Source organism: Mobula birostris, chromosome 12, assembly GCF_030028105.1.
Source record: "Mobula birostris isolate sMobBir1 chromosome 12, sMobBir1.hap1, whole genome shotgun sequence".
NCBI classification, from domain to species: Eukaryota; Metazoa; Chordata; class Chondrichthyes; order Myliobatiformes; family Myliobatidae; genus Mobula; species Mobula birostris.
Genome location: NC_092381.1, coordinates 71,308,904 through 71,324,286, shown reverse-complemented (window position 1 = coordinate 71,324,286; position 15,383 = coordinate 71,308,904). Strand labels below are relative to the sequence as shown.

The following is a 15,383-nucleotide window of genomic DNA, read 5'->3' as shown; positions in this document are numbered from 1 at the left end:
CAGCCAGCCAATTTTCAATCCATGTCAGTACTCTGACCCCAATACCATGTGCCCTAATTTTGCCCACTAATCTCCTACGTGGGACTTTATCAAAGGCTTTCTGAAAGTCCAGGTACACTACATCCACTGGCTCTGCCTTGTCCATTTTCATAGTTATATCCTCAAAAAATTCCGGAAGATTAGTCAAGCACGATTTCCCCTTCGTAAATCCATGCTGACTCGGACTGATCCTGTTACTGCTATCCAGATGTGTTGTAATTTCATCTTTTATAATTGACTCCAGCATCTTTTCCACCACCGACATCAGGCTAACCGGTCTATAATTCCCTGTTTTCTCTCTTCCTCCCTTGTTGAAGAGAGGGACAATATTAGCCTCCACGATTTCTAAAGCCACCTCCTTAAGTACCCTGGGATGCAGACCATCAGGTCCTGGGGACTTATCAGCCTTCAGACCAAACAGTCCATCCAACACCATTTCCTGCCTAATATAAATTTCCTTCAGTTCATCCATCACCCTAGGTCCTTTGGCCACTATTGTATCTGGGAGATTGTTTGTGTCTTCCGTAGTGAAGACAGATCCAAAGTACCTGTTCAACTCGTCTGCCATTTCCTTGTTCCCCATAATAAATTCACCCGTTTCTGTCTTCAAGGGCCCAGTTTTGGTCTTAACTATTTTTTCCTTTTCACATACTAAAGAAGCTTTTACTATCCTCCTTTATATTCTTGGCTAGTTTACCTTCGTACCTCATTTTTTCTCTGCGTATTGCCTCTTCAGTTACCTTCTGTTGCTCTTTAAAAGTTTCCCAATCGTCTGGCTTCCCACTCATCTTTGCTATGTTATACTTCATCTCTTTTATTTTTATACTGACCATTACTTCCCTTGTCAGCCACGGCCTCCCATTAGGATCTTTCTTCCTCTTTGGAACGAACTGATCCTGCACCTTCCACATTATTCCCAGAAACATTTGCCATTGCTGTTCCACTGTCATCCCTGCTAGGGTATTGTTCCATTGAACTTTGGCCAGCTCCTCCCTCATGGCACCATAGTTCCCTTTGTTCAACTGTAATACTGACACTTCTGAGTTTCCCTTCTCCCTTTCAAATTGTAGATTAAAACTTATCATATTATGGTCACTACCTCCTAATGGCTGCTTTACCTCGAGGTCCCTGATCAAATCCAGTTCATTGCACAACACTAAATCTAGAATTGCGTTCTCTCTGATAGGCTCCAGTACAAGCCGTTCTAAGAATCCATCTCGGAGGGACTCCACAAACTCCCTTTCTTGGGGTCCAGTACCAACCTGATTCCTCCAGTCTACCTGCATGTTGAAATCCCCCATAACAAATGTGGCATTACCTAGTATAGCAGCATTGCATCAAAAATTACTATGTTACAATAAAAAAACGTGGAACAGTTCAAAGCAGGAATAGTGAGCGACTGTTAATGGGTTTCTGGAGAACTCAGAAATCTGGTAACCGAGGGGAAGAAGCTGTTCCTAAATGTTGAGTGTGCCTCCTCCCTGACAGTAGTAATGAAGAAAGGGCATGTCCCAGATGGCGAAGGTCCGTAATGATAAATGCTGACTTGTTGAGTCATCCTTTTCCAGATAACCTTGATGATGGGGGCTTGAGCCCGTGATGGAGCTGGCTGAATCTACAATATTTGATCCTCAGAATCAAGTTTAATATTACTGGCATATGTTGACAAATTTGTTATTTTGTGGCAGCACTATATTGCAATATATAACTATATATTACAATAAGTATACATTTAAAAAACTAAGTAGCAGGAAAAGAGAGGGGGAGATATTGAGTTAGCTTCATTGGTTTATTGTCCGTTCAGAAATCTGAAGGCAGAGGGGAAGAAGTTGTTTCTGAAACAATGAGTGCATGTCTTCAAGCTCCTGTACCACCTCCTTGATGTTAGCAATGAGAAGAGGGCATGTCCTGGCTGACGCTGCTCCTTAATGATGGATGCTGGGGAGGCACTTTTGAAGCTTCTTCACTTGTACTGAGATGATTGTGTTTATTGCTGAGCTGTAATCAGTAAACAACAGCCCAACATACCTATTGCTGTTGTCCACATGGTTTAAAGCCAAGTGTAAAGTCAATAAGTTTGCATCCACTGTAGACCTGCCATAGAGCTAGGCAAATTGCAATAGGTTCAGGTCCTTGCTCAGGCAGGAGGTAACCCTAGCCATGATTAACCTTACAAAGCTCTTCAACTCAGATTTTTCTGAAACCACAGCCATATGTGCTATTTGTCGTATGCATGTGTGCTGTTGATGATTTGTTTTGCACCTTGGCTACAGAGGAACGCTGTTTCATTTGCTTATATTTGTGTATGCTTGAATAATTAAACTTGAACGCTACCAGAGGATTATTTATTTATTTTTAAACAATGAAAAGACTATTTTACCCAGATTTCTACATGTGCGCGGTTTGGTTTAGTTGGAGAAAGCTTTTAACACACAGTCCTTAACTGAAAATTAGCTTTTTTGTATTTTTCATCGTGGATGGCAAGTAATTTCAGATCCTCCAAAATAACAAGTTTCAGTTTGATTTCCTATTCCAGTCCGCAGGCTTAGTATCGAGAAAAGTTCAGAAAAGGATCCTGTGGACTTTGAACCTTCAGCTAAAAGTGGTAAGGGCATTCAATAAACCTTTTTATTAGGTCATTAGAGTTACAAGAATAAAGTGTTCTGTCCAATTCACCTGCTAGGTTTCATCTTCTGATGATTTATTTTGTCTAAACAGAACTTGAACATGCTGAGGAACAGCTTCACTTAGAAGAATTTGCTGTAAGTACTTTTTCAAGTTGCCATATTGCTCAATATGGAATGATTATAGATCAGGAGTTCAACAGAGAAGAAATGAGCTGTGTCAACCTCAGATAACTTCCCTTTAGGCACAACCATTCAGGTTACTGTTGTGGCAAGATATGAAATTATGGGAGGTGGAGTTGATTTGCATGCAAGGGAGAATAGGTTACAAGAGAAATAAGTTCAGAACGGGACTGATAGGAGTGCTTTGACATCATAAACTCATGAGCTGAATGACTTGCATTTTTCAAGAAAATATGAGAAGCTTATAGTAAAAAAACTATAGCTGTCCCAGTGGTAGAAAGTGTAGTTTGAAGAATGCTATACTGTGATGTTATTAATGAAATGTTACACTGTGTTGTAGTGGCTGTTGAATGGTTCAGAACAATTTGAGCAAGATCTACTCCTCACCAAGATGGGAAGCACATTACAACAAAGATCCCAAAATCTAATAAAATACAGATGACCCCCCCCAACTCAAAACTTTGTGGCTGTTTGGGTAATATAAATTACTAGCTGAAATTTGAGATACAGGGTAAAAGAATAAAATATACTCTTGGAGAACAAGAAGAAAGGTAAATAAACAAATGTATTTACATTTTTATCTATCTCTTGTTTCTTGACATACATTTTCATAAAATAAAGCCACTATCTGTGTAATTCCATCCCTCAGTAATACAGGGGTACAAGAGTTGAAATGCAAAATATTTAATTGAAATACTGCTGTTACAGTAATTTATAGGCGCTTTCTCTCAAAACCAATTTGGTTTTACTCTCTTATGAAAGGGTGGGTTTTGCTGTGCATCAGTATTCAGAATCTAGCTTCTTTTACAATAATTTGAGATAGTCAACTTTGAAATTTGTTTTTACCCTGAACATGAATTTCTCAGTATAGTTCAATAGACTGTAACCTGAACTCCTGGCAGCTTGCACTTACCCAGATACCTAACCAGATAATTGTTTCTTTTGTTATACTAGTAACAAACTAACTGAACATAGAAAAGGACTCATATGTAGTTTTCTCCACTCGACTGTTAAGCTACTGGTGAAGCAGCATTTTATTTTAAAGTGAATTAAAGAAATCTTTTCTTTGCAGCTGGATGGAACAAGGGCAACACATCTAGGATTTGTTATTAAATCCGCTTTTGACCATCTTGTATCAGTACACAAAGTGACAGTAGAAGGTACAGAGGAAATCACTTAAGTCCATAGAACACAACTGTTAACTTTGTAAAGGGGAAGATTGAATTGTGAAGTCCAGGTTTGTTAAGCAATTAATGTTATGTACATTCTTATTCTTCTGAATAAACTCATTGCTTTGCAACATTACAGCCTTTATTGGTCATTCTGGAAAATATTTGATCAAAATCCAAATGGTGCATTGAAACATTTTCAAAGTGAAGATACTTTATTTCAAAATTGTTTCAACTCATCAGAATGGATTGTAACAGCTTTATAATAATTCAAATAAAAAAATTTCACTCCTTTTAAATACATAGATATGCAAAGTATGTGTGGAATAATTGTTTAATAGTCCAGAATCAAAAAAACTTCATCCACAGATTTAAATGATCTTAGCCATATTTCACAACTTTAGACTACAGCCTTAATTTTGGCTGCAATCTTCATAAATAACATAGCTAAAATCATTACACCCCTAGTGGTTGACGTTCCAAATTCGTTAAATTCTAAGTGAAGCAGAATAATTGTTATGATTGGGTTTTTAAATTCTAGAAATTTGAAAAATGGATGGAAAAGAAGCAGGAAGATAAGATTTGTTAACATGAGAAATCGGTATGGATTTCTGGAAAGGAAGTCATCTGATCAATGTACTAGATTACACTGCAAAATTGTTTAAAATGAAAAAAAGTAAAAATAGTGGAAAGCCAATGGATGTGCTGTACATGAATTTTCAGATAACTTTACACTCTAACCTTTGCCTTTAAAAACTAAAGAGCATGATTATTAGAATAATGGCATGATCAAAAATTGGTTGACAAGTGTCACAATTGGAATAAAATGACTGGCAATAATAATTATAAATAGCACCATAATCAGTATTTGGGCCTTAGCTCTTCACAATATATCAATGATTTAGATGAGGGAAGAAATTTAATTACCTGAAGTTTGACAATAATATAAAATTTAGTGGAATTGAGTTGCAAGGAGGCTCAAGGTGATTTACAGTTTGAACAAGTGCACAAAGAATTGGCAGATGCATGCAACATTCATAATTGTTGTCCACTTTAGTAGGAGAGAATGGTGGTGAATTATTTGAATTATGTGGTAAATGGTAAGCATTCTTGTATTCCACATACTGAAAGCAAAACCCAGGTGTTGTAAAGTGTACTTGGGTTTAGCATTGGGGATGCTAAACCCAAGTTTAGCACCCAAGTGTGGGGGGCAGTGGGACCCAAACAGCACATACAGGAGGGGTGAGGGAAGGGTAGGGCTGGGAAGGGGAAAGGAGACAGAGTGGTAGGGTTTCCTTTGCTTTTTGCTTGTTTACTATGCATACATTCATTTGACTTTCATTATGTTGTTATAAGAAAAGAAAAAAGCAGCATTGTACTTTAAGCTGATGTTGCTTCACAATAAAAACATTTGAAAACAGGAATCCATTCTTTTTCATTTGTTAGTATTGTGAAATTGAATGATTCAGAAAGCAGTAATTTATCAAGAATATCCCACCACCAGCCCTAACTGAAAATTTTCAGTTTAAACTTTTAGTAATTAGTACAATTTATATTAAAACATAAAATACAAAGTTACCTTTCCTCATTTTCAAACCATCATATCCCAGTCATAGCAATTCAAACTGAGAAAATTATCAAGATGGAAATGAAAACTACTCAGATCAATATACAATTAGGCTTGATCATATGAAAAAGTCAAAGAAAGCTTTCTCAGTAGATTATACCAGTACTGAAAACTCTGCCAACATGTGGTTTAACTTTGGTTTTGCAAAATTAATCGTACTTCTTCTGGTTTGTATCCCCAAGGTCCCACGTCACCCTGAAATACATGTAAATATATAGTTATGAGAAATTAAGCACCATTGCTTTCAGAGATTGACAGTGTTTTGATCTGCCTTGTCTGATTCATACCTGTGACAGATCAATTTGTTTCACTCTTCTCTTCAGTAACATTTTACTCCATGATTACTGCTAGAAACACAAGATGTCTTTGAGTCTGTAACCCTAAAGTTCCATTTTATGACAAATTAATGGAAAATAATGGCAATTTAATGTGCTGGGTGGGCGGGGCGTTGTGGTGGTGCGGTTAAGGTTCCACTACCTATTAAATGCTCCTAATGGTTTGCGTCCCAAATAGTGTCTGACAACTAAGTCCAGCTCCTTGCCTTCATGTGTGGCTTAGCTACTAAGCTGGGTGGAACACTTTCTACTGGCAAGAGTAAGGGCAAAAGTGGGTTACTGGTGCCTTAAAACTAGTCGCTCTGGGCAGAAAGGGCTCATAGAAATATAGAAAACCTACTGCACAATGCAGGCCCTTCAGCCCACAAAGTTGTGCTGAACATGTCCCTACCTTAGAAATTACTAGGCTTACCCGTAGCCCTCTATTTTTCCAAGCTCCATGTACCTATCCAAAAGTCTCTTAAAAGACCCTATCGTATCTGCCTCCATCACCATTGCCAGCAGCCCATTCCACGCATTCACCATTCTCTGCATTAAAAAAAAACTTACCCCTGACATCTCCTCTGTACCTACTCCCCAGCACCTTAAATCTGTGTCCTCTTGTGGCAACTATCTCAGCCCTGCGAAAAAGCCTCTGACAATCCGCACAATCAATGCCTCTCATCATCTTGTACACCTCTATCAGGTAACCTCTCATCCTCCGTCACTCCAAGGAGAAAAGGCCAAGCTCACTCAACCTGTTGTCATAAGGCATGCTCCCCAATCCAGGCAACATCCTTGTAAATCTCCTCTGCAGCCTTTCCATGGTTTCCACATCCTTCCTGTAGTGAGGCGACCAGAACTGAGCACAATACTCCAAGTGAGGTCTGACCAGGGTCCTATATAGGCTGCAACATTACCATAGAAACCACAGCACAGAAACAGGCCATTTGGCCTTTCTTGGCTGTGCCAAACCATTTTCTGCCTAGTCCCACTGACCTGCACACAGACCATATCCCTCCATACACCTCCCATCCATGTATCTGTCCAATTTATTCTTAAATGTTAAAAAAGAACCCGCATTTACCACCTCGTCTGGCAGCTCATTCCATACTCCCACCACTCTGTGTGAAGAAGCCCCCCCTAATGTTCCCTTTAAACTTCTCCCCCCTCACCCTAAACCCATGTCCTCTGGTTTTTTTTCTCCCCTTGCCTCAGTGGAAAAAGCCTGCTTGCATTCACCCTATCTATACCCATCATAATTTTATATACTTCTATCAAATCTCCCCTCATTCTTCTACGCTCCAGGGAATAAAGTCCTAACCTTTTCAACCTTTCTCTGTAACTGAGTTTCTCAAGTCCCGGCAACATCCTTGTAAACCTTCTCTGCACTCTTTCAACCTTATTTATATCCTTCCTGTAATTTGGTGACCAAAACTGAACACAATACTCCAGATTCGGCCTCACCAATGCCTTATACAACCTCATCATAACATTCCAGCTCTTATACTCAATACTTTGATTAATAAAGGCCAATGTACCAAAAATTACCTCTCGGCTCTTAAACTCAATCCCATGATTGATGAAGGCCAATGCACCGGATGCCTTCTTAACCACAGGGTCAACCTGCGCAGCTGCTTTGAGCGTCCTATAGACTCAGACCCCAAGATCACTCTGATCCTCCACACTGCCAAGAGTCTTACCTTATATTCTGCCATCATATTTGACCTACCAAAGTGAACCACCTCATTATCTGGGTTGAACTCCATCTGCCACTTCTCAGCCCAGTTTTGCATCCTATCAATGTCCCGCTGTAACCTCTGACAGCCCTCCACACTATCCACAACACCTCCAACCTTTGTGTCATCAGCAAACTTACTAATCCATCCCTCCACCTCCTCATCCAGGTTCTTTATAAAAATCACGAAGAGTAGGGGTCCCAGAACAGATCCCTGAGGGACGCCACTGGTCACCGACTTCCATGCAGAATATGACCCGTCTACAACCACTGTTTGCCTTCTGTGGGCAAGCCAGTTCTGGATCCACAAAGCAATGTCCCCTTGGATCCCATGCCTCCTTACTTTTGAGCATGGCTCGTTACCCATGGTTAGCATCCCACCTAGGAGGAAATCGCTGATCTCAAACCGCCTGTCTTGTGGCTATACCCACTCATGGGGAAGGCTTCGGGAGTAAACCCCAAAGAAAAATCAGAGGCTGGGGTCCCTAATTGACTGGCAATTCCTGAGATGCAGCTGGTGTCAAGCTGTATCAGTTTCTGCCGTTCCTTTGGATTCATCAGCTGCATGGAGAGGGGGAGCTGCTGCATGGGCAACAGTTTGCTCTCCATATTGTACTGTCCTGGCTTGTGTATCATGTAGACAGCTAGGATGCAACATCCATGGTCAGCCTCACTCGCTGTATATTCATTGTGTCAATAGCATCAACAACATGCAAAAGGCAGTTATTTAAAAGGATTTTGAAACAGTATTCTGCTATTTGGTACAGTTTTCTTTAAATTTGAGCAAGTTAATTCTACTGGTAAACTTGGATTGAAAAGTCAAAAACGCATGTACAGGACCACATGACACAGGAGCAGAATTAGGCCATTAAGTCTGCTCCAGCATCCCATCTTGGCTGATTTATTATCCCTCTGAGCTCCATTCTCCTGTTCTTTCCCTGTAACCTTTGATATCCCTACCAATCAAGAACCTATCAAACTCTGCTTTAAATATACAAAGTGATTTGGCCTCCACAGCCATATGAAGCAACAAAATTCCAGTTTCACCACTCGCTGCCGAAAGAACTTCCTCATCTCTGTTCCAAAGAGACAATCTTCTATTCTGAGGCTATTCTAGGTACTAAAGTCCCCCAATACAAGATACATTCTCCCCAGTTCCACTCTATCTGGGCCTTTTAATATTCGATAGGTTTCAATGAGATCTCCCCCCTCATTCTTTTAAAATCCAGTTCACCACATCTTTTGGAAACCATTGATTTTATTTTCCCCCTCATCCTTCTCATATTTACACAATCTTCCCTTTTCAGTTTTTCCATTCAATCACAAAAGACATGCGCAAAATGTAAAATTCCATATATTTACATTTTCCCAATTTAGAAAGCTCAATTGTGAATTTACTCAACTGTGCTATTTTAGTCTTGCCAACTTCTGGCACCATGCCAAGTCCCAAGACCCTCTCTTATCTTGCTTATATCCTCCTCTAATCAGAGAGAAAACACAATCAATTGAGATGCAAAGGGACTTTGAAGTCCTTGTGCAGGATTCCCTAAAGGTTAATTTGCAGGTCAAGTCTGGTGAGCAAGGCAAATGTGATGTTAGCATTCATTTCAAGAGGACTAGAATACAAAAGCAAAGATGCAGCGTTGAAGCTTTATAAAGCATTGATGAAGCCTCACTTAAAGTATTGTGAGCAGGTTTGGGCCCCTTATCTTAGAAAGGATGTGCTGAAACTTGAGAGTTCAAAGGAGGTTCACGGAAATGATTCCAGGATTGAACTCTCAAACTCAGTGTCTGATGGCTGTGAGCCTGTATTCACTGGAATTCAGAAGAACAGCGTGGAGGGGAGGGAGGTGACCTCATTGAAACCTATCAAATAGGTGGAAAGGCCTTGACAGAGTGATGTGGAGAGGATGTTTCCTACAGTGGGAGAGTCTTAAGACCAGAGAACACAACCGCAGAATAGAGGGGCAACGTTTTAGAACAGAGATGAGGAATTGCTTTAGCCAGAGGGTGGTGAATCTGTGGAATTATTTGCCACAGGCTGCTGTAGAGGCCATCTTTATGTATTTTTAAGGCAGAGGTTGATAGATCCTTAATTGGTCAGAGCATGAAGGGATACGGGGAGAAGATAGGAGATTGGAGCCAAGAGGAAAAGTGGATCAGCCATGATGAAATGGCAGAGCAAACTCAATGTGCCAAATGGCCCAATTCTGCTCCTATATCTTACAGTCTTATCAATTTTTAAAAATTTAATTAATTTGCTTATTTATTGACATACAGTGCAGAGTAGGCCTTCTGGCCCTTTAAGCCATGCCATCCAGCAATCCCCCAATTTAATCCTATCCTAATCATGGGACAATTTACAATGTCCAATTACCCTACCAACTGGTACATCCTTGAACCACACGGTATGGGAAGAACATAGAAACTCCTTGCAAGCAGCAGTGGGAATGTCATGGATAAAAACCAGACTTTTTATGTTTGAAATTTATTTTCATTAGGGGCAGCACAGTGGCTTCGAGTTTAGTGCAACACTGTTATAGTGCCAGTGATATGGGTTCACTTCCTGCTGCCGTCCGCAAGGAGTTTGTACGTTCTCCCCGTGACCATATAGGTTTCCTCCCACATTCTGAAGATGTGGCCAATTAACCACCCAACTCGTACATGGGTGTTACTGTGCAGTGCGGGTTGTTGGGCAGAAGGGCCTATTACCGTGCTGTCTCTCTAAATAAATAATTTAGCTTATCTAGTATTAACCAACTCCCTCAGGAACAGGTAAGGTACAAATTAGAGTGCATTAGCCTTTGCATTGTACTTGGGTAGAAACAAAATGTCTGATAAAAGACTAGCAGTGAAGCTACTGATTTGGAATTAAGGATGGATTTAACATACAAAGTAACCTTTGAGTGTCAGGATACTCAGTTACCTTGTAAATGATTTTGCCATTGAGCACCACGTACAGTCTCTCTGGCATGGCTCCATATTTAGCAGAAGTCATATTATCCATAGAGTCAACTACAATTGGACAGGAAGGCTCCTCTTTTAGCAAGATCCTTGCTGCATTGATACGATCATTTAATGTTTGATGTTTTTTAATATCCACATTGTTCTTGAATGCCCAGACATCTGAAACAAACAAGTAATAAAATGAAGTAATCAATATAAAGGACCTCACAAAAATTGTCATTTTTGTTTGGAGATAAAAACTGAGATGATTTATAATGAAACATTTGCAAAGATGCTAAATAAATGATTGAAAAGCCAAGGGTATAATTAAGTAAGGTAAAAGATAAAACAGGCAGTAATAATAGTGAGATGACAGAAAACTTGGTTTTACATTTCCACCAGTTAAAGATGTGAGTGAAATCCATAACTAAGATAGATAATTGTGGTTACAAATCTTTTTTTCTAACACTTGGACTAAAGTACAACAGCCATACCTCAGAGCAGTGTCCCCAGCCCAACCATCTTCAACTGCTTCACCTATGACCTCCTTTCTATGATATGGTTAATGGAGATGATTGCTGGCAACTGTACAATATTCAATTCCATTTACAACTTCTGTAAATAAAGTAGTTCAGATCTTCATGCAGCAGGACCTGGATAATGTGCAGGTATGAGTTGATAAGTAGCATTTAACAGTCACACCAAAGTGGCAAGCAATCACCATCTCCATTTGGGAGAATTCAACCATCTACCCTTGACATTTAATGCAATCACTGTTGCAGGGTTCCACACCATCAACCTTCAAGGGAGACTGACTAAAAACTTAGTTTTTAAGATAAAGCGTGGCTCGAGGAGCAACTCAGACACAGGGGATCTGAGATGCCAAAGCTTTTAAACATCTGCAATGCTCAAATCAAAAGAGCAATGAGATATCTTACCTGTTTTGATGCAAGCTCAGTATCATCCAGGACAAAGCAAACCACTTAGCTGACATACTACTGGTACCAAAATAGCAGTACAGTGCCATCTGCAGTTACTTGCCTAATCTAACCTGTAAGCAGCTCCAAAACATATGACCTCTACCACCAAGCTTGACAAGAGTAGCAAGCATATGAGGACACCACCTGCAGGTTCCCCTTTAGGTTACATATCCTACCTTGGCAGTATATTGAAAAAAAGTCATTTTCAATATGTCTAAGTACCAGGAACCCATGATCACTAGAATGGCTGGTTCAGGAAGCTGAATATTCTACTATAAATTCTACATCCTGGCTGGCTGAATCATCTCCTGGTATAATAATTCCAAAGCACAGGAATGCAAGAGGCTGCAGAAAGTACTGCCAGCACGAGAGCAACTCTCCCCACCACTGTAAGCATCTAAATAAAGAGCTACCTCAGAAGCAGCAGCTTTCATCAAGGAATCCTCATCATCTGTAACTTGCTGTTACAGTCAAGCAGGAGATACAGAAGCCATCAGGTTCTTGAACCAATCTGCCAAAACCCTCATCCTCCTTCAGCAAAACAGAATTCCTCTTGTACTACCATGGGCTTGCCACCGAGTGTTTGTGTTTTCACTTTAATGTCTTAGACAAAATTATGTACAACTTATGTCCTCTGAATCTACATGTCTATGCTGCTGCTGCAAGCTTTTCACTGTTCTTGTACCTCACCATACCTGTGCATAGGACAACAAACTTGACTTGACCACCACCACCTTCCCAAGGGTAATTGGCGAGCATGGATGATGAGCAGCTTTGTGCATACCCAAGATACAGCTTTAAAATCGTATGTAAGAGCAGCAAATCACAGAAAAGGATTTCTTTCTCTGGGAATCTATTCATACCTGTAGCATGCGCTTCTTCAATGTAGACAATAAGAAAATCAGCCACAGATTTGAAGTCTTTGACAAGATTTTTGAACTCATCAAAGCGGAAAAGAAACGGAGGTCAGGTGCAACTTCCAAAATTCAACACCAGTGGTCGATTATCTGGGGGGAGGGTGGGAAAGTAAATCTATTTAAAAGAAAGCTCTGGACATACAATTTACAGTATAAATATTACCTGTCAAAGAAGATCACATTGGATGGATAATATGAAAATAGTGCATGATCAGACTGTAACCAAAGAATTCAGAAACTTTTTTTCATTTTTCAGAGATTTAGAACAATTGGGAAATACAACTGAAAGAAAAAAAAAATTCATCTTATACACAATGAATTACTTCGCTCTTTCACAGTTGGCACAAAAGTTATGAAAGAATAGGACAGAGAAAACAATCAAGGTTGTGGAGAATGCAGCTGAAAGTGGGATTAATTGGGACAGTTTTTAAATTGATACATTTTAAAGCATCAATTTAGAGACAAGAAGTCTGCAGATGCTGAAAATCCGAGCAACACACAAAATGCTGGAGGAACTCAGCAGGCCAGGCAGCAGCTACAGGGGAAAAAAAAGCACAGTCGACAGGACTGGGGGGAAAACGTTGAGTAGATTTGAAAGATGGGGGAAGGGAGAGAGAAGTGCCAGGCGATAGGTGAAACCTGGAGGGGGAGGGATGAAGCACAGAGCTAGGAAGTTGATTGGTGAAAGAGACAGAAGGCCCTGAAAGAGAAAGGGGGGGGGGGGGGGGAAGCACCAGAGTGAGGAAATGGGTGAGCATGGAGATAACATGAGAAGGCAAAAAAGGCGATGGCAAATTCTGGAGGGGGCAGGGAAGAAGAGGCATTACTGGAAGTTTGAAAAATCGATAGTCATGCCACCAGGTTGGAGGCTATTCTAATGGAATTCAAGGTTTTGTTCCTCCAACCCAAGGAAAGAAAGAGGGAGGAGGCAGTAGTTTCGGAGAATTATGCAACACTCACAACACGCTGGAGGAACTCAGCAGGTCAGGCAGCATCCGTGGAAATGATCAGTCAACATTTCGGGCCGGTCCTGACAAAGGGTTCCGGCCCAAAATGTTGACGGATCGTTTCCACGGATGCTGCCCGACCTGCTGAGTTCCTTCAGCGTGTTATGAGTGTTGCTTTGACCCCAGCATCTGCAGAGTATTTTGTGTTTTGGAGAGTTATGTGCTGGACACGAAGGCTGGTGGGGTAGTAGGTGAGGACAAGAGGAGCCCCATCTCTGGTAGTGTGGCAGGAGAATGAGGAAAGAGTAGATGTGCGCGGAATGGAAGAGACAGGGTCAATTTTAGTTTATGATTCTATAAGTACAAAGATATATAGTCAGGCATGAGGAAAATTGCTAAAATAGTAATTCCTCTAAAGCAAATCACTAAGAAATTTAAGTTATTCTGACAACCATATGCAATTACCTTAGACATAGTTAACACACAAAAATGGAGATTTGTGCCCATAGAATATCTACTGGAGATTGTTGCTACACATTCTATGGGCCAATTCAACCTCCATGTAAAAAAAAACACGATTGGTCGAAGGAGGAATCTTAAGTACAACGTTCATCTTATTTAAACTTAAAGCCATTTTATATAACCTAACACGACAAAGTAACAGAACATGTTCCATTTTTAAGTGAAGATACTACCCATTTTTTGTTCTCCTTCGACCCTATAATTGTCCAAAATATACTATGTTTCCAATTCCTAATTCAATCGCTCAAACATTGATGGATCTATGTTCAGCTGCCAAAACTCTGGAACTACCACTTTGAAATTCTCCCTCACTTTCCTGCTCCAAGACATTCTCTACAACTAAATGCTAATGTGGCTGCCCCAGATTTTCTTTGATCTTGCTCATTTTTAGCGCCTGAAAGGCACTCGAAATACAAGTTTTTGTTTTTTTAAATGTATAGCATGCTCCATTGCTCAAAGCTAGCGAAATGTAGCTTAGTTATATCTATTCTATTGTTATGGGAGGAATTGCTCAAATTACTTAAGGCAGCGGTTGCGGACGTGATGAACATGACTTTTGTTGCATAAAAATACGCTGAATAAATACGGCGTTTATTTTGGTAAATCCCACACAAGACCAAAGACGAACATGGAATGCTGCGCCCTTTGGTAGAGCTATGTAGGACAATAAAAGCCTTAAAGTAATTTAACTTTCTTAAAACCAATGCCCCAAATTACGTTGTTTTTTGTTTGTCCAATTGATACGCTTTTGAACGTTTGTCTACATATAAACGAGCTGTTATCAGAAAGTTCAGCTTCATATATTTGACATTTGGCCACCAACAAGATGCAGTTTAGTTTTGCGCTTAGGTGTTTCGAATCTAAGCCTGCCTTCAGGAAAGAATTACGTTACATTTAAAATATATATTACAGAGATCAAATGCACTTATTGAACTAAAAATACGCGAACACATTACTGTTTTCACAAGCCCCGAACGTTATTATGTGTAACTCATACAGACCCCTCGAGAAATCAAGCACTCGATGTTCTTTGTTGTCGAAGTCAATAACTCGTGTATTGGGAGCAAAGGCGCCCTCGAAAGCTTCATCTCCAATATTTGTCAATAGAATTTTGGCTACTGCTTTCACGGTGCTGAAAGTGAAAAATGTTGGTCCCCAGTCTTCGTATTTGAATTTTGGATTTTGAGTCATGAATGTTTTCAACCCAGATTTTAGCATGACTTTCTTCACAGTTTCAGGAAAGAGAAGCAGCATAAATTTACCAATTAATGCTTGCAAGCAAAAAAATATTAGCAAGCCCAAACTCCTTACATACACCACTAATTTCCCCATGTCTGCAAAAAGCTAGCTGCTCCAATGGACACAAAAGCTACCAGC

General features: G+C 40.1%; 1 protein-coding gene and 1 long non-coding RNA gene across 2 annotated transcripts in view; one reads left to right on the top strand and one right to left on the bottom strand.

Moving 5' to 3' along the window:
- The window catches only part of LOC140206026 (uncharacterized), a 17,857-nt gene extending 13,632 nt beyond the window's left edge, over positions 1–4,225 (top strand). The window contains exons 3-5 of the long non-coding RNA XR_011888048.1: positions 2,576–2,644; positions 2,758–2,801; positions 3,919–4,225. This is a non-coding gene — a long non-coding RNA (uncharacterized lncRNA). The remainder of the gene's footprint in view (positions 1–2,575; positions 2,645–2,757; positions 2,802–3,918) is intronic.
- On the bottom strand, positions 3,822–15,383 carry LOC140206024 (type I iodothyronine deiodinase-like). The gene is made up of 4 exons (XM_072274063.1): positions 15,008–15,383; positions 12,484–12,627; positions 10,621–10,820; positions 3,822–5,837 (listed from the first exon to the last, which is right to left on the bottom strand). Exons 1-4 carry the CDS (start codon positions 15,336–15,338, stop codon positions 5,772–5,774), a joined length of 741 nt encoding a protein of 246 aa, XP_072130164.1. The 5' UTR covers positions 15,339–15,383; the 3' UTR covers positions 3,822–5,771.